The sequence below is a fragment of the Neltuma alba genome, unplaced genomic scaffold, assembly GCF_004799145.2.
Source record: "Neltuma alba isolate B1F8T4 unplaced genomic scaffold, ASM479914v2 tig00002264_pilon, whole genome shotgun sequence".
Classification (NCBI taxonomy): domain Eukaryota; kingdom Viridiplantae; phylum Streptophyta; class Magnoliopsida; order Fabales; family Fabaceae; genus Neltuma; species Neltuma alba.
The window spans coordinates 30,565-50,689 of NW_021632799.1; the positions used below are offsets into that span (position 1 = coordinate 30,565).

Sequence of the window (20,125 nt, forward strand, 5' to 3'; positions counted from 1 at the left end):
ACTTTATTCTATCAAGTCAACTACATGGATTATATCACATCATTGTGTCCCGCCAACATTTCAAAATACTTGGGTAATTAAAGATGCTACTCATACTGAGATGATTACCATTTAATTCAATCCCATCCTTCCATAAAAGAAAGGAAAATTTTGTTCAAGGACTCCAAATCAGCGCAATAAATGGGCAACACCGTGCGCAAATCAACTTATGTTAAGGGAAAATAGGCTACAAATAAACAGGTAAATTTAAGTAAGACAAAAGAATATAAATGGACACGCACTCAATTTTTCTCCACTGCCACAAACAAGGCCGTTAAGGATCCTGCCATTAGTCAGTGGTAAAATATGTATGAGTAGTATACACCAATGTTACTTTCAGTACTAAAAAAAGGTCTATCCAACTCTACCCTGAACGCCTGAGACAAAATAAAATGATAAAGGGGCTTCGATCAATGCTATTCCTCGCCGTCTCAACCAGTGGCAATTCAGATGATCACCCTGATCACGCGACTTCAATCCAAAATCACCTCTTATGTAACAACCTGCAATTAAGGGGGAAAAAGTATCATGACAAAAAAGAAACTGCTCCAGAAATGAACATGCTTCCATGAATCGCATATTTCTCTTCCCTCCCCACAAGTCCCTCTAGAAACAATGACTAGAGTGGGCAATAAATTGCCCACACGAACCTTTTTTAAACCTTCAATGCAGCCTTATGCACCATGGTTTCTTTATGTATTTGATGACAGCTCTTCTCCACAAGATCAAGCAATTTCTCCAAGTTTGCTGCCCATGAGTTTAAGATGTCGTTGCTATCCTTAGCAGTTTGGAAACAAACTATCCCCATAGGTCTGTCAATCTTTGCCACCAGTGCCTTAGATACAACCATATCGGAGAGATGCTTCTCGGCCTCCTAAAGATTGCAAGGAAAATTAATTAGGGCCTCCACCAACAAATTGAAATGCATCTGAACGCTTCAAAGCATGCAAGTGAAAAAGAACCATGCCCACTAGACATATTATAATAAAAATAATAAGTCTTTGATAATAAAGTAACACAGCCCTTCATCCCTGCCAATCCCAGCTCCTCCTTTTTCCTCTGTTTACATCGTGCATGAACTTGGCTATTTTTCCATAATATTAGTCATATCACATATGCCATTTAAACGATAACACTTTTGGCACAAAATCAAAAATTATCATTATATACCTGGATGCTGAGACACAAAAGCTGTGCAAGTCTCTTCAAGGTGATCCTCGAATAGTACTTTGACACAACAAGAATGTTCTGCCAAGGAAAAAAACCCATTAATGTTTGCGTGCCAAAAAACGTGTGGAAAATACCACATGTCCCATAATCCCTCTCAACCAAAAAGCATGTAATAGTGCCAATCAAATTACATGTTCTATAATTCTTTCCCTCAGATCTTCTGCTGCTTTGTCACCCAAGGATCCTCCAAGCAGGTTCTTCTCATTCTCAAACTCATTCTTATATGCATCCCAAAGACCTGTCCATTGAATGACCTCCATGGTGACCAGCTGTTTCAACAGCAACCTGTGGCACAACGTACATAAAAAATATCAGATGTAAATATTATGTACTTAAAGCAAATTAGAGAGGAAGAAGATAAGCAAGAGACACTTAAGATAAGGACAACATACTTGAAATTTGGAATTTCCGACAGATTTTTATCTTCCAAGGTGGAATTGAGCAGGCTGGATTGCATTGGATCATATGGGGCTAAGACTAAGTACCAACATATTTTCCTCAGGATCTATGGCAATTAGCAGTGGGAAATTTAGATAAAAAATAATGTCAGATTATAGTAAAGCTTAACAATACAGATAAAGAAGCTCACTTAAAAAGTAAATAAATAAAGAAACACTTACTGGTATCCACTGGGCAGGATTTTCTTTGACTGATGGAATCTCATATATAGCCTTATAGCACCGGCAAATCTCAAGGTAATCATTGTTATGAGAATAATACCTACATGGGTAAACAGAAACCAGGATAACACACTTATACAGGATATTGCATCATGAAAGCAAACAACATGCTACAAACGGAGACTTCCAACACACATTCAAATCACACAAACTCACGCAAAGGCAACCAACTTAAATGGACAAGGCATTGACAACATTCATCAGAGACAAATGAATGCACCATCATCCAAGTATATCATAATTTTTTAACATGACAATATGTATCATGTATCAAGCAAATTATATGCAATACATAATAACTTATACAACAACTGATTAAGAACATTCTATACAACATATCAACAGATACGAACTCAGTCCATATAAAACTAGTTATGCATATGTTATCAGAGTCCAGCATGCAACTGTGCTTATTCTGGGCCTTTTTATGATTGTCTTTCATTAAGGTTTAGGCTCAAAACTTCCAAATCCGAAGTTATAGATTTCTCTGGAGGTGGAGAAATACGTATGTATTTTAACATACCCATATCCAAACTGGTATTCAGTACAGTGATGTGTGCACATTATGAGTACCACTTCAGTATCATCGTACTAGAGTTTCATAGTTGCACATCACCAAGCCAAGTAAAGCATAAACAAAAGGCTATATCTTCGAAAAACAATGCAAACTGCCAGACCCAATCAGTAAATCAGAAGGGGGAGAAACGGCGAGACTTGAAAGCATGTATATTCCAAAGCACGCTGCAGCAAACTCAAACAAATACAAGCAAGGGCCAGCATGTTTATTGCAAATATATATTGAGTCATAAACTATATTAATCCAGGGATAGCATATTCCACGCTGCATTTGCCAGTGCCCCTATTCTTGGATCTCTCTTGAGAGCACCTTTTCAAACCCAATAGAAAAGTTTACAGAATTTTCGTACTTTAAGCCAATGAAAAAAGCCTACTCTCAAATCTTAACAAAATAGAAAAGCCAAAAGGCCAGCGCCAGCATATTTAAATGTACGGTATATAAATGAAATTAAAGAAACACCAAATATCCAAAGTTTAGACATAATATTGATAAATAATTAAAACCAAGATTGAAGATTATAACACGAGAACAGATTATAGGGATGAAAATACCGAATCATTAGTTCATAATAAATCCGCTTCAATTCCAACAATGAGGGTATATCTTCGGCAGGTTCCTCGACCACATTGTCACCTTCTTTAGGTTTTTTCTTCTCCTTAGATGCATCTGCATCAAAAACTCTTGGACTAATCTTTCTTGAAAGTATTTGTGCACGAACATAATCCTGGCGATCTAGGCACAAACGAACCTACAAGTTTAATACAAAAGATTGTCAAATCCAAAACTAAATTGCAGCAAAAAGAAATTGATGCACTAGACTCGATATCCTTATTTGGAGAGAGAAAAGAATGCCACGTACTTGTTCGAGAATGAAAGCAATTTTCTCAGTTTTTGCCATGGCACCAAAAGTTTCCACCTGTAAATGTTTCTCAAACATAAGTCACCTGATAGTTAAATGCACCAATAAAGTCAGAGGGATTCCAAAGTCATAAAATCATGAAAAAGTTCACTGACCGCAACTTCTTGCATCAAATCAGCAGCTTCAGCTATAAGTCCTTGTTCTTCCTTAATCTTTGCAAGTTTCTTAATCAACCTAGCTCTCTCAATCTCAACATATATCTAGCAAAAGGAAAAAAGTACAATACATAAAATATACATCTTAAAGTATGGATCATCTTTGCACCAGAGGATACTAGTTTTACAAGATAGTGTAAACAGAAAATGCTCACCTTCCCAGCAGATACACTATTTAAAGTTTTGATGAGTTCTACACGAGTATCAAGGTCTGGTGTTTCATCAATATACTGCATAGCCTGCTGGACCATTGCTGTTACAGCCTGTGTGCAAGAAAAACACAACCTTGTTAGTAAAGGACCATATAATTTTTCTCGAACCACTTACATGACTAGCAGACAACATCTAACAGCAAAATAAAATCATAACTTGTCCGCTGCACAAGCTTAATCAGGATACCCAGCTTGCATGTAGAACTAGATGGTAGGAGAATATTCATTTAAAATTACATCACAGCCCCACAAAATGAAGAAGCTTCTAGCTTACGATTCCAGCATGAAAAAACATCGACGGTAAGTGCAAAATTTTTGTCACAACAATGGATGAAGATGACAGAATCAAAAGCTTTCCTAATTGCACGTGTACAGTGTCCTATTGGTTCTCAACAAAATTCATATCAACAATCCATCCTAAGATACTAAAAAATTTGGAAAAGACAACTACGATATAATAGCTAAATCCCTAAGCATTTCGAATCAACTACAGCCAATTTTGAAGTGAACTAAACAAGGACAGGCAGAGTCTAGATCCCTAGGTCAAAATATACCTCTACAAAGCTATTAAATAACCCCAAAGGTTCAACCTCCATTAAAAACAAATAATCATTCAGCACTGGGAACCAGTAGTTACCTGCTTAAGCTGACCACGTCGTTTCGACAGGACAACAATCTGGTCGTTGAGAGTTTTCCAGGCTCGTGCCTCAAAGCACAGCTGCAAAATGTCAGTGACAGCTTTTTTGGTGCCGGACACGTCGCCGGCGAGTCTCATCTGCTTCTCTACATTCAACAATTGCTCTATTTTGGCGTCTAAATTTCCCGTACTCTCCTAGAATTTCACAAAAACAATCAGTGCCGGCCATCAAAATCACAAATTAGAGTATAGAAAACGGAAGAAGCAGGCAAGCAGCAACTCTAAGCTTGATGTTCACAACTTCAAAGATAGGGCTTGGCGAAGAAAAAAGAAACAAATCATCAAAGACTTTAGATCTCTAGCGGCATGGATCGTTCTTGAATTTCAAAGTCGTATGAATGAAAAGAGTAAACGAAAGCAGTAAAGCAGTCAAAGGAGAAACAGAACAAGAGGAGCGTACCATGGCTGTGGGCGAGAGAGATCTCCAATTCAGAAACTCAGACGCCGATAATTGAGAAAAATGAAGGAAACGTGCTCGAGAGGAAAATGGTCACTCTTTATGGTGCCTTGCGGTGCGATGGGCCTCGCTACCTCCGCCCAGTGGGCCTTTCAGTTTCCTGTGTTGGTCACGAGCACATTGGGTCAAGGAACAATTTTTTTTAGGACCAAAGAAAACAACTGGGGAAATGATATGTAGAAACTGTTCTAGGAAATTAATTACATTTAGGGATCACTTATTTATGAAATTACAAAAAGGACCCAAATATTTTAATGGGAAAATTACATAAAGGTCCCAAGGACAGAATTTATTCATCCAAAGTCCCTTGAAATGTCAAAATAAATAAGAAGTCCCATGGGACTTAAGAGTAATATAATGTAAATAGGAAATTATATCATTGTCCTGCCCCTGATTCAAGCTGAATCACTCTCTCTTGTGTCCCTCTCGCAAAATAACACCTGAAGCTCCCTGTCGCACTCACTCACTAGATTGCTCTCTCCCACTCATCGAGCTCTCTCCTTCTCCTACTCACTAAGCTCTCTCCCTCTTGCGCTCACCCTATATTAGCATTGCCCTTATTTCTCAGTGCCACTCACAGTCTCAAGCTCTCTCCCTGTCGTAGTCACTCAACATTGTCATCGCTTGCAATCAACCCCTTGGTCGCTGTTTATCGTAATTGCTCCCCCTTCTTGCCGTCTGTGGTAATCACTCCCCCACCCAGTGTCTCTGGCTCTCACAGCCCCTATTGTCATCTCTCCCTCTCACACTCACAGCTCTTGTGAATGTCTCGTATTGTCCTTCCATCTCCATTAAAGAGAAATCCGAGGAATGAAGGTTAGTGTGATTTGATTTTGGTCCAACCGGTACTTTTGTTTAGAAGTATTAAGATTTAGTGATTAAATAGAGTTGAATCATAAGTAATATATGAAGCTTGGGGCTATGAGTTTAAGAGGAACAATTTCTTGATAACTTGCAAAAAATTTTAGATTACAGCAGAATGCATGTTATGATTAAATGTTTAAGAGATAGAATTTTTTGTTGTTAATCTATTTCAGAAGTTCATTTTTTAATGAGTTTAGGATGCCTGTGGACTTAGAATCTAGTTTGACAGTCTGTTTAAGCTATAATGCTGAGTAGTTTTTTTGTAGTTAGATGGATTATTTATGTTCTACAATAATTGCCATTGGTAGAGTCATGGATTTTGATGTTACTAATGTTTTTGGGTCGTTTATTTTGGAATTTGAATTCCTTGGCTGTTGTAATTATTTGATTTAGAGGAGGGAATATGAACATCATTATTGGCTAAGATAGTGACAAGCAGTTGGAAACTTATAATGTGATTATAGTTTTTTTTTCTTTTTGCAGTTTAACAAAATGGCTAAAAAGAGTAAGAGCAAAGCTGGACAAAGGTCTAGGAACTTCTTGGGATACATACTATTTACTGAAGAATTTTATAAGAAGAACGAGAAAAGGTTTTAAGTCTTTTAAAGAGGGCACTAACTCTGTGAAAAAGGTTTGGGGGAAGTTAACAGAAAAGGAGAAAGAACAATATGATGAAAGGGCTAAAGAAATGAGAGTCCTACTAAAAGGGAAGAATTATATTGTTCCCTTCCACACACAGTGTGCTCCGAGCCAATTTATAGAAGTTTGCAAGCACTTAAAGAAAAGTGAAATAAGATGGAAAGGCTGAAAAGAATTAGTTTTGATAAATTAGTTAAAATATGCTGCTTATAAATCTATAGAGATTTTTATGGTGAATTGATCTGTACATTTGACCATGTAAGTAAGCAAATTTCAATTCGAGGAAAAACGCATGAAATGGGACCCAAAGATGTAAATCAATTGATGGGCCTACCATTTGAGGAGCAAGATATTAAAATGAATGTGGAGAATGAAGATGAAACATTAAGGAATTAAGGAGTGACTACGGGAAAGTACTATACAAAATAATAAGAAGATGGTTGATTGAAGGAAAAAGGGATGAAAAGTTTGAATTCTTTTTTTGTTATGTATGCATTAGGAGTCCTCTTGTGTCCTAGCTCTAGTGTATGGGTTGGTGATAAAGTGTTGAAGGTCATGGTGGTGACAAATGATAGTTTAGGATAGTATGATTGGAGTAGCTTTATTTTCAGAGAACTCTGCAACTCAATTGCAAAGTTCAAGAAAGGAAGGAAGAGAAGAAAAGCTGGTGGGACAAAAAATGTGAGAGGTTGCTTGTACTTCTTAATGCAAGTATAGGTATGATTCATTTACTTTGATGTTAGTTGTATTGTCAATGTACTATGTGCTGTTATCAATGAGTGCTATTTATGATGTAATTAGTTGCTCTATATGTTGTCATTGGCTGGTATGTACATTGTCAAATGCTTATGTGTATGTTGTGATTAGCTCATGTAAAGGTTGTTATTGGCTTCTGTGCATGTTGTCATTAACCTCTATTGGTTTGTCACTTGCTTATATATAGGTTGTGATGGGCTGCTATGAATGTTGTCATTGGCTTATGCGTAGGTTATGATTGGCTGCTGTGCATGTTGTCATTAGCTTATGTGCATGTTGTGATTGGCTGCTCTGTATGTTGTGATTAGTTTTTGTGCATGTTCTCATTGGCCTCTCTGTTGGTTTGTCACTCGCTTATATATGTGTTGTAATTAGCTGCTGTGAATATTGTCATTAGCTTATGTGTATGTTGTCATTGGTTGTTGTGTATGTTGTCATAGTGCAGATTGTGACTATATGTTATACATGTTGTCATTCGGTTATGTGTGTGTTGTGATTGGCTACTATGCATGTTTTGAATAGCACATATGTACGTTGACAAATGGTTATGTTTAGGATATGACTGTATGCTGTGTATATTGTCATTCAGTTATGAGTGGGTTGTGATTGATTGCTATGCATGTCATGAATGACACATATGTACGTTGTCCAATGGTTATGTGGAGGATATGGCTGTATGTTGTGCATGTTGTCATTCGGTTATATGTAGGTTGTGATTGACTGCTTGTATGTTGTCAATGGCACATATGTAGGTTGTCATTGGCTGATGTGTAAGTTATGACTGTATGCTGTGCATGTTATCATGTGTTTATGTATAGGTTGTGATTGGCCATTGTGCATGTTGTTAATAATACATATGTAGGTTGTCATTAGCTGATGTGTAGGTTATGATTGTATACTATACATGTTGTCATTCATTTATGTGTCAATTGTGATTGGTTGCTATGCATGTTGTTCTTCATTTAAGTGTAGGTTGTGATTGGTTGTTGTGCATGTTTGTCAATAACACATATATAGGTTATCATTAGTTGATATGTAAATTGTGACTATATGTTGTGCATGTTGTCATTCATTTATGTGTGGGTTGTTATTAGCTATTGTGCATGTTGTGAATGACACATATGTACATTGTTAATAGAGTGGGAATAGGCCAGGTAGCCTGTTAGGGGCTTAGAGCCTGGCTTGCTTTCGGCCTAATCAAGCCAGGCCTGTTAGAAAATAAAAACAGGCTCATGCCTTTTTAAAGGCCTATTTCACCTAATAGGCCAGGTTTAAGCTTTATGAGAAGCCTATTAGGCTTGTTAGACGGCCTAGGCATGTTAAGTGTTTTGAATATTATATGTGTGGATTATGCAAAACATAAGTCTCAAACCCAAGACCTATGGATGGATGAAAAGAAGACAGCAACTTCACCACTGCACCAACATGTTTTGTTGTTATTTCTTATGCATAATATATAATTTTAAAGCCAGTTAAATAAATTGGCAAAAAAAAAATATTTACTCCACAAATTGACACACAGCTCCCCCTTAGGTTTAGCATTTTTCCTTGTTTATTGCAATTCGTCGAGACATTGACTCTAGTCATGGAATCTAAGTCCAATAGACCACACTCCATTGCTCTTCTCAGTTCTCAGAATCTTAGTCGAAGACTCTCTCAGATTCAGTCTCTCACTCTCTAGTCTCCCACCTCAGTCTTAGACTCTAAAGCTCGCCGGCGCCACCATTCACTCTCAAGTCTCCATATTCGAGCTTTAAAAAGTTGGACAGTCAGCCTTCATTAAGTCCTCTAGTGCTCGCGATGTCAGCTCCTCCACCTGGTCAGTCTCCAGTGCTCATGACATCTACTCTGATCTCCAGTGGTCGTGACGTCCACCCTGTCTCTGGTACTCGTAACTTCCTATCCTCCTCCTGGTCAGTCCTCACTCCTCAGTCCTTATCTAGCTCAATAAGCTTCCTAGTTCCTTCAAAATTAATTAGTTTTGTCTGACCCATCTTCATCCTCTTGTCTCTCATCATTCGGCCTCACTCCTCCATTCATTGAATGATCAAACCTCACAAGACAGGGTATCGCGACGTCGACTCCTCCTCCTCCTCATCTAGGTTGATAAGCTTCCTGGTTCCTTCAAATGCCGTGCTGATATTGTTGACTCTGTGCTAAATTGAAAATTTGATATTCAGGAGAGGTTAAAACTTAAAAAGATTCAATTATGAATGTTGAATATTGTTGACTTGAACTTTTTTAGAAGGTCTGTGACAACCACTCTTTCAAAACCATTTTAGATTAAATCCAACAATTTATTTGAACGATTAACCATGATAGAAAAGAAGAAACCTTAAAATTTTAAAATCGCTATCATGGTTAAAAGAAATAAACTTATAATAAGAGTAACATCGATCGTTACCTTGGGCCTTGGATTTCCAAAGTCCAGAAATATCATTCAACCATTAGTCCAAACCAAACTTATATTTTCAACCATACGAACTGATAAATCAGTTTAATATAAACTATAGAGCTCATTAGTCAAAAGTCAACACTTGCAAAGGAGTGTTACATGCAGAGTCTAAAATGTCTCGGGCCTCCTCGCAACCCTATCATACTAGATAGTAGTAATCAAAAGTATTCTTTTACATCATGATAGTAGATGAGCCCTATGTGGCAATATATAACAAGTCAGCACATAGAATAAAAGCAGGGAGGCTATACAAGCTATAACAGCACACTATGCCTCCGGAGCCTTCCCTGATGGGCCACCACCTGAACTATCGCCTGAAAATGTTAAACCACGGGGTGAGACAAATGCCTCAGTAACCAACTTTCCAACTCATCATACATACTAACACGTGCTCGTGAGGTGTCAAGTGGGACAGTTATAAATTCTCGAGAACTATAGATATATCCATAGAAATATAATTTCAATCATCCAATCCCTCACTATGGGGGCCAACACACAAGCTACATAAGTCTATCCCTCACTCTGGGGGATCAATCAACCATATGGGCCTATCCCTCACTTTGGGGGACGAATAAGAAGCCACAAAGGCCTATCCCTCACTATGGGGGACGAAAGAAGAAGCCAACCAATGTGCACCAATGGCGGCCTTACCACGTGGTAGGATAGGACTCAATCCCAAAATCCAAATAACAACCAATCATTCACAATATAATAAAAATGTCTCAATCTTTTCTCAGTATAATCCATAAGATATAAATCATATATCTTTTCCAAACTTCTCAATCACAATTCCAAAAATCCCACAAGACAATTTTCATAGCTCAAAAGATATAACATATCTACTCAAGTTCCAAATATCAAATATTATTCTAAAAACAACAAAATACTCACAAACAACATATTAGCACATATAACAAGTGGAAAGTGGTTACCTTTCGCCAAAGCAATACTAAGGATTACCACAAGGTCAATCCTTTGCTCAACCAATAATTAATCTACACAATTAATATAACCACATATTAATATAAACTAATTAATTAATTAATTAAACTTCTCTATATTATTTAAATTTCTAACAACCCCAAATTATTTATTTACCACCTCCAAATTATTTATCTTAATAAAAAGGATTTTCAACAATTTCCAAATATAAAATTATTATGTTATAAATTCTAAAAACACTCTTTTTAAGTTTAAACCTCAAAATCAAACTATCAAAAATTCAATAATATTTCAAATATTTATAAATAAATAATCTAATCAAAACTTTAATGGTATAACTACCATATATATATTTCCATAAATAATAAACTTTTTAGCTACAATAATTATTTTAAAACCTCCAGTCACCCAATAAATAAAAATAAACCGATTAAAATCTTAATAATATGTTAAACACCTCAATTAAATTATTCAACTTAATTTTAATCGGTAAAAATATAATATAAATCATATATAACAGATTTTTCAACTAGAAAAATTTATTTAAATACTAAAAACCAACAAATAGAGAAATCTAAACCGATTAAAATTAACAACTCATTTACTTCTAAATTTCTATAGTCATCTTTTGTCAAAACTCAATAGTTAAATCATATACAAGTCTCAAAATTTTCTCCAATCACTATAGTAATAACATAAATAGGAAGCTTAAAATATACAGGAAATATTTATAAAGAAAGTTTGATAAAAAGAAGTAATTTTATGTACCTAAAATATCTTCAAAGCTTGCCCTCTGTTTCACTGGTATGCTTCTATCTCTCACACACACTTCGGCCCTCTCTTTCTCTCTTTTCTTCTTCTCTTTCTCTCTTTCTTCTTGCGTTTGCCGTGGGGAAGAAATGGATTGTGGGGGGTTATTTAACACCCCCACACAATTATTGGGGGAGGGAAATTTCAACCCCAATTTCCACGCCCCCCTCAATTTTCCACAATCCCCTCCAACTTTCCACCGAAAAATCGATGGAAAGTTGGACTTTTGTTTTTTTTTATATAATAAAATATTATTATATTATATTATATTATATTTTTCAATTACTTTTTTTTTTTGAATTTTTTTTTAAAGGATATTACAAGGTCGCCGGCTACTTGTGCTATGCTTTTCCAGGAAAGTCACATGAAGCAAATACATGATTTTAGTTAATGCTGTGCTGATACATGATTTTTTTTTTCAATTTATTGTACTGATATTTTGCATCAATAATAGAATGCTAATATACGCTCTATGTTTCATTTCCAGTTAATGTCATATCTGTTTGAGAGTGAAACAATATCATCTAATTCAGTTCCTTCTAATGCTATTATGGCTAGTCAACAAACGCTAACAGATTCTAGTCAACAAACTAATGAAGGAAATGATGTTAATGATAGTATTATTCAAAAGAAGAGGCAAAAAATCTTAGCCATTTGGGAGGAGTTTGATCAAGTTGAAACTGATAAGGGCGTCAAAGGGAAATGCAAGTATTGCAAACAACTATTCGTGTACTCAGGGAAGGGAGCTAGCACTAGCCATCTTTGAAGACATGTCACTGTCTGTTTGTAAAGGAAGTTGCTTGTTTCTTCACAAAGCAAGCAACCCACAATTCCATTTCAACCTTCCAATCTGAGCATTAATCCTTTTTTTGGCACTGGGTGCTAGATATTCTAATGAAAAGATGAGGAAAATAATTGCTATTGCAATCATGGTGCATGAACATCTTTTTAATATTGTTGAGAATGAAGGTTGGATGTGAGGCTTTCAATATGCAAATTCTAAATTTCAAAAAGTATCTTGAAAGACAGCAAGAAATGATCGTTTAGCGATATATGAGGCAGAGAGGAAACAATTGAAGGCCTTATTAGAAGGTGTGAACAAGATTAGTTTGACTATTGATATGTGGAAATCAGCTCACCAAGTAGCTGAATACATGGTTATCACCAGGCATTTCGTTGATCCGGGATGGAATCTTCAAAAGTGAGTTTTGAGTTTTGTGAAAGTTCCTGCTCCTATACGAGGAATTGATGTGGCAGATGCTATTTTCAAGTGTTTAAAGGGTTGGGGTATTAAAAACAAAGTGTTTTTTTTGTCAGTTAACAATGCTTCTTACAATGATTCTTGTTTAAGAGCTCTTAAGGACACTTTATCACTTAATAGTTCATTACCTCTGGGTGGTGATTTGTTTCATGTTAGATGTTGTGCACACATATTAAACTTAATGGTGCAAGATGGCCTTGGAAGAATTAGGGACATTATACATAATGTTCGAGAGAGTGTGAAATATATCAATTATAATGACTCAAGGCTGAAAGCATTTTGTGATATTGTTGAGCAGAAATGTTTGAAGGAAAGAAAGCTTATTCTTGATTATCTGACAAGGTGGAATTTGACATATAGGATGCTGTCTACTACTTTGAAGTTCAAGGTTGTCTTTCCTGATTATAAGGAAAGAGAGCCACTTTACAACTATGCACCATCAGAAGAAGATTGGAATAATGTTGAGAAGATTTGTAAACTTTTAGAAGTATTCAATCTAGCCACCCATGTCATCTCAGGTAGTGAGTATCCTACTGCAAATTTATACCTTCCTAAAGTTTAGAGAGTGAAACAAGTTATTGACAATGCCACAGAAGATGGTGATTTCTTCATAAGAGAAATGGCAGCTGCAATGAAAGAAAAGTTTGACAAATATTGGGGAGAATGTAACATGTTAATGGCCATTGCAAGTGTTTTGGATCCCAAGTGCAAATTATATGTTGTTAATTATTGCTTTCCTTTGATTTATAAGCCTGATTATATGGCTTCTGAGAATATAGATAAAGTGGTGAGTGCTTTGAGATCAATGTATGATGAGTATGTAAGCATGTATAAAGGAGACACAATGGGTAATAATGAACTTGATAATGCTGGTAACAACTCTTCTGCCAATGCACTTGGTTCTTCTATAGTTACTGGATTTGATCATGAGCATTGTTCGTGAAAAGCAAACAGTTCCCCTAATGAAATCAGAATTGAAAGCTTATCTTGAGGATAGTGTTTACATTCTTGATGGTAATTCTAACTCTTTCAGTGCCTTGAAATGGTGGAAAAATAATAGCATGAAGTATAAGATTTTATCTAAGATGGCTGCTGACATATTAGTTATTCCAATGTCAACTATAGCATCAGAGTCCACATTTAGTGCTGGAGGTATAGTTATCGATGAATATCATTCCAAATTGAATGAAGAATCAATTGAAGTACTTATTTGTGGTGGGGATTGGCTTCGTAATAAGTATGGCTTGAGAAAAAAAACCAAAAGTATAAATTTTGTATTGTAAAAGTTATATCATTTCTTATTCTTCTTACTTCTTAAATTATGATATGATTTAATATTATACATTTGATTTGTTTTTTTTTCAAGGCACTTGAATAAGATGAAGAAATTATATTGAAAATTTGATGATTTGCTACTGGTGGCTATTCTTCTTAAACTTGTTTGTAATGTTGTTGTATTTGGTATGTTCTTGTTGAATGTTGATTAATAACATTATTTCAACTTGTATTTTAAGTAACTGTGGATTGTGATTTTATTTGAGTTTATTTAGTTGTATGTTCTCTTTTTTTTCCTGTTTAGTAGCTCTGTTTCAAATCACTAGTGGCTTGTTTCGACCTTTTTAGAGGCACAGGCCTGTATTCTGTTAAGGCCTGTTCTCAGCCTATTTAAAGGCCTAAGCCTGTGTTTCAGTAGGCTTGTTAGCCTATTTACATATTTTTAAAAGATACAGGCCTGTTAACAGGCTTCAAGCCAGGCCTGACCTCTATATAGGCTAGGCTTAGGCTAAAAAGGAAGCCTTTAACAAGCTACAGGCTAGACTCAGGCCTATTTGTTACAAATCAGGCTGAGCCTGTTAAGACGATGGCCTGGCCTAGCATGGCATGTTCCATCCCTAATTGTTAAATGATTGTGTAGGATATGACTGTATGCTGTGCATATTGTCATTTGGTTATGTGTGGGTTGTGATTGGCTACTGTGCATATTGTCAATAGCACATATGTAGGTTGTCATTGAATTATGTGTAAGTTGTCATGGCTGCTGTGTATGTTGTCAATGGCCTCTCTGCATGTCGTTATTGTTGTATAACTAAGTTATCATTAACTTGATATGTCCCTACAACACTTTTCTTTAGAAAAAGAAAAGGCCTCAAAAAATAAGAATGCCATTATCTATTGGGATGAGAAAAAGGTAAAGGCAAGAATAAAATCAGAAAAGAATAATGACAGGGGCATACTACATGGTATAACCAACATGGGTAGGGCTTCATCTAGTGCATCTAATACAAAAATAAAGCTAACCTACCCAATAAGTAAATAATGTCGAGCTTAGTTTGGTACTATGTACAATTTGGAGTAATGATTACTTTAATTACTATTATTTTGCAGGAAATAAAAAGAATGTATGAAAGGTTAGTGACCATGGTTGAAAGGTTGGTGTTGACAATTGGAGAAAAGTTGGTTTCCCTACAGTCGAGGTTAGCGAATAAAAGTGAGAAGGAAGATATGGTGAAAGCAGTAAGTAGTGAAGATGATGAAGAGAACTCAAGTGAAAATGAAAAAATTGATAGAGATGATAAAGGTAGCCCAAATGACTTAATACAAGAGAAAGAAGAGAGTGAACCAAAAAAAGATAATAAAGAAGAGGAAAAAAGTGCTCCACATGAAAAAGAAAGTAACTCTGAAGATAAAGAGAAAGAAGAAGGGAGTGACTTTAGATTAGAGGATAATGGTGAAGAAAAAACTAAAGACAAGTCAAGTGATGCTGCAGTAGAAGAGGATAAGGGGGAAGACGATGATGAGGAGGGAAAGATCAAATGAACAAGGAAGCACAAGAGCAAATGGAAGTAAGAAGATCAACACGGGTGAAAAGCCGTGCAATCAAATCTCCCTGGTTAGAGGAGGTGAAAAAAGATCGTGGCAAGAGAAAATTTGATAAGAAAGAGGAATTATTTTGGATGTGCATAATAAGATGTGATAAAGACGAAGGTGACAAGTAAGTGTTTGGACTTATTGTAATAGGGAGAACTGACTGACAATAATTTTAGACATACAACTTAATTACGAATTGTTCCTTTTACTGTAGGTACATTGTAGAGATGTATGGATACTTCCTGACACGTGCTGAGCTTTACTGCCTACAAGATAGGAAATGGATCAATGACAGGGTAAGACAGTTGTTTACACAGATAGAAAACTAACAATGGCATTATAATTATGACTAATTGTTTGTGTATGTGATATAGTTCATGTTTATGGTGGCGAGAACTTTGGTCGCAAATCAAAAAGAAAACTACAGTCATGTCAATAGGCACATTTTTTTCATCCGAGTTACTGCAAACAATGGCCACTAATCCTCTTAAGTGGAGGCTGGAAAATCATGAACATAAAATCTTACTGAAGCAGTTAGGATATAACATTGGAGGCTAAGACTTCATATTTGGCCCCAGCCTTTTGACCATGTTGAGATTATAGAAAAAGGAAGAAGATTCAATCAAAATAGGAGATTATACTATTGGTTTTGTTATGTGATGGAGATAAGAACGATATGTTTCTATGCCCTTGATTCGTTGGTTGATAATTTGACCATGTTGAGATTATAGAAAAAGGAAGAAGATTCAATCAAAATAGGGAAGAAACCAAAGAGAAAGCAGGGGAAAAGGAAATAACAGATAGATCCTAAGCAATTCGTGGTAAGGAGGATTTTATGCACAACTTTTCATTCATTGTATTACTTGTTAATGTATTATGGTTTCTTGTTTGTATAACTATCATCCTTGTTAATGCTTCCTGATTACTTGTCCTTCACTACTATCAAACTTGTTCTTTTTTCCTGATAACTTGTCATTCACTATTGTCAAGGTTGTTAATGTTTCTTGCTAACTTGTCATTCACTACTATTAAGGTTATTAATGCTTCCTAGTTACTTGTCATTCACTACTATTAAAAATTTTTCTTTTTTTTTCTTTTTTGCAGAGAGAATGTTTCTACCAAATTCTTCGCATAGTAAAGCCAAGACTATTTGACGACGAAGACAAAATTGACAAGGAAGTCACGTGGGCAAAAGTACATGTGCAATCTAACACGTGAGTTGTTGTTGTGCACAACAAGTAATTGTGTTTGAGCTCTTGGGAGATAATGTTCATTGACTAAAGTACTAGTATTTTCTTTTCATGGACTCTTGTGGGGTTCATGTCTTGAGTTGGTTACAAATGTGGATGGCACAGAGTATGATGATGACGGCTACACAATGCCTAAGTACATTGTTTAAAAAATCCATAACTTGAAGGTTTTGCTTGTGGTGGCTTGTAACTCATCGGAACAATCTGCATGATAATCAATTACTGTCTTTGCTACAAGGAAACCCCCAAAGCAAAAGGAAGAAATAAATGACCAGTATATATTGTATTTAGTTTTTTTATTTGACAGCATAATGACAGTTGAATGTAAAGTTCAGATTGTGTTTTTTTTATTTGACAATATAATAACAGCTGAATGTTATGTTAATGTGCATTGACATCATTTACTGGTTATGAAGTTTTTTTAATGGCATTCATGTGTAAATTCTTCATTCCAAACCCAGATCATGTCAAAAAATGAAGACTTAATAAAATTGGATAAATAAATGCTAACCATGATGACATGATAGGTATATACCATAGTCCTCTTTGCCAAATCCATTTGCAATCTCAATGACGAGGGTTAACAACCCGAGGAGAAGTGGTTAACAACTCACCTTGTAGGACACCATAACTTCTAAAACAATTGTATTATCAGCACATATAACAATATTAACAATAAAATGGGAAGCATTTTGAAGTCACTAACAGCTTTAAGTGAACCCAATAGGATTACAGCAGATTTTTATTATAGATATTTATTTACAACCTCAACGGTGACTGTTGACAACCCAAGTAGATGTGGTTAACAACCTTGGCAACGCCCCTGACAACTCACTCTGTGGGATATCACAGTCTTCACATGACATCAAATTATAACCAAATCATATCATATTATAACTTTAACATTAAAATCATGTGTTAAGAAATCATTAAGCACTGTAAGTAGGAGAAATTATCACTTTATATCAGTAACTTAACTCAGATTACCAATGACAACCTCCAAGGCGTCTGATAACAAGTCCATGACAACCTATTAATAAGTATAACAAAATAGAGATATGATATTATATCAGATTACAACCAGATATTATTTACCACTTTATATATATGTACAATGTAACTACACCAAATTTACAACCCATTCAAAAAAGCATACGGGTTGCATGTGTACAGAATGATCGAGAACTTGAGGTGTGTGTTATGACATGTACAAAACAATTCTATCGTAAGCATTCACAAAAACAAAAATATACACAAGCCACCAATAAAGGTCAACTTGGATTAGGGTTCTTACAAGTCTTTATAATATGGTATGACTCATGGCATCTTCTACAATGGTAAAGTTTTTTGTTTTGAAATTGAGATTCAATCCTTCTTTTCCTTGGCCTCCTCGAGGGCCTTTTAGTGATTGGTGCTGTAAAAATGTTCCTGTCATTATTTGCGTAAATGTGAGAGTTTCAGTAAGTGGACAATCATGTGTTGCAATTGGCCTCATACTACTTGCATATATTTTCTCTTGGAGAAACAATGTATAGCAATCATCCATAAATTTATAAACACTACCGTGAACTAGCTTTATCACTGCACATGAGTGTACACAAGGTATTTCATTCATTTGCCATACTAAGCAAGTGTATTTGTGCGTGGTAAGATTAACAAGGACACAAATTATTCCACTAAGAGATGCAGTATGAACTTGAACTCGGTTATCTCCATAATATACACTATGAATATTCTCCACTCTTGCTACTTTTTCTTGCAATTTAAACTCAATATTTGGCCCAACACCATTTGTCTAATTTCTCATTGTCATTTTGATGGCAACCATTTTCTTCGCTAATTTCTCTATATGCTCATGTATGAGAACTAAAATATTGTGTTTCCTTTCCTTCAAAATCCAAGCATTAAACGACTGTACAACATTAATGGTGATATTATCCCGTCATTTGAAAGGAAATTTGTTTAAAGCTCATCGATCTACATCTCCTTGAGTCTCAACCTAATCAGCTAATTATGGAAAAAATTATCTCAGTTTCTCCATTACAGCAACATATTCATTCTCAATCCTTGCGTAGGCAATTCCATCTAACATTTTCAATGCGACCTCCTTTGAACTACCTAAAACTCATCCCTTGCCTCAGTTAATTTTTAAATAATATGCACTACAATTTTCTTTCACATGTCTGTAGCAAAAGGCATGTCTCTCACTACCAAATATTGTCTGCACAGCACCTATAATGGTATTATTCCGATTTGAAACTATTGTTGTCTCCACTGATCTTATGATGTCTTTGACATTCTAGAGGAACCAAGTCTAATCATCATATGTCTCCCCACTAACTATAACATATGTTAATGGAAACAGTTCATTGTCCGCATCATATGCATTAGCTGAAATCAATGTCCTCTTATATGGACCACTTAGATGACATCCATCTATATAAAGTATATTTTGACACCCTTATAAAAATCCATTAATTGTGCATCCATAAACAATGAACACCCTCTCAAATCTATTGTTATCCAAGTCTTCCCATTGAGCAATTGTGTTTGGATCAATTTCAATAAGCCTTTCACAAAACTAGGGAATCACCATGTATGAATCCTCTGCACGATCATGTATTTCTCTCAATGCTCTTTCTCTAACCCTATATACTTGACTATAATTCAGTCGCATCTCATATTCTTTGTACAAATTTCTTCTAATTTTATTAGTATTCTTGTCTATATTACCTTAAAAAATCTATCATGATTGATGATGTTAAGTTTGACCTTCCAGAGTGAGATACAACCAAGTTGTCCTATGCATAATGTATATGCTTGCTTCTTAACATTCCTATTATTAAGAACTCAGCATCTTGTCTTTGTCCCATTGAGTATGCACCCATGTACCTAGACATCCCTCAATTTTACACTTCACAATGATCTTTTGTTGATTGTTCTTAATAAATTTGTATGAAAACTTTTTAGCAATGCTATACTTATATAATGCTTGCCTAGGGCCACTGCATTAAAAAATTTGTCATTCTCTAATAACCAAATCCTTCTACTTTGTTGAATTCATTTATGGAATTGAGGTTGGCATCATTTATGAACCATATAGTAATGATAGTGGGTCCTTGCTAAACACATTGAGTGGAGATATGGACAATACATCTGAATCTCTGAACAAGTCTTTCATCCTACATAATATGACAAGTTATGGGGTCGTTAATGACAACTTTTAACCACTGCAATAGCAACTTAAGCACAACAATTGACAATAGACAATATTACTTCAAAATTTAAAATATACAATTTACACATATTGCTCT

The 20,125-nt window shown here is 35.5% G+C and overlaps 2 protein-coding genes across 2 annotated transcripts; one reads left to right on the top strand and one right to left on the bottom strand.

Moving 5' to 3' along the window:
* Window positions 1-133: 133 nt before the first annotated feature.
* LOC114720886 (26S proteasome non-ATPase regulatory subunit 12 homolog A) lies at window positions 134-4,997 on the bottom strand. Its single transcript, XM_028906608.1, has 12 exons — window positions 4,910-4,997; window positions 4,450-4,644; window positions 3,756-3,863; window positions 3,541-3,645; window positions 3,386-3,442; window positions 3,078-3,274; window positions 1,890-1,989; window positions 1,662-1,774; window positions 1,401-1,554; window positions 1,210-1,287; window positions 690-913; window positions 134-542 (listed from the first exon to the last, which is right to left on the bottom strand). Exons 1-11 carry the CDS (start codon window positions 4,910-4,912, stop codon window positions 695-697), a joined length of 1,329 nt encoding a protein of 442 aa, XP_028762441.1. The 5' UTR covers window positions 4,913-4,997; the 3' UTR covers window positions 134-542; window positions 690-694.
* An 8,781-nt stretch (window positions 4,998-13,778) lies between these two features.
* LOC114720875 (glutamic acid-rich protein-like) lies at window positions 13,779-15,510 on the top strand. Its single transcript, XM_028906598.1, has 3 exons — window positions 13,779-13,895; window positions 15,079-15,271; window positions 15,377-15,510. The coding sequence occupies exons 1-3, from the start codon at window positions 13,779-13,781 to the stop codon at window positions 15,508-15,510; spliced, it is 444 nt and encodes a 147-aa protein (XP_028762431.1).
* The last annotated feature ends 4,615 nt before the right edge of the window (window positions 15,511-20,125 follow it).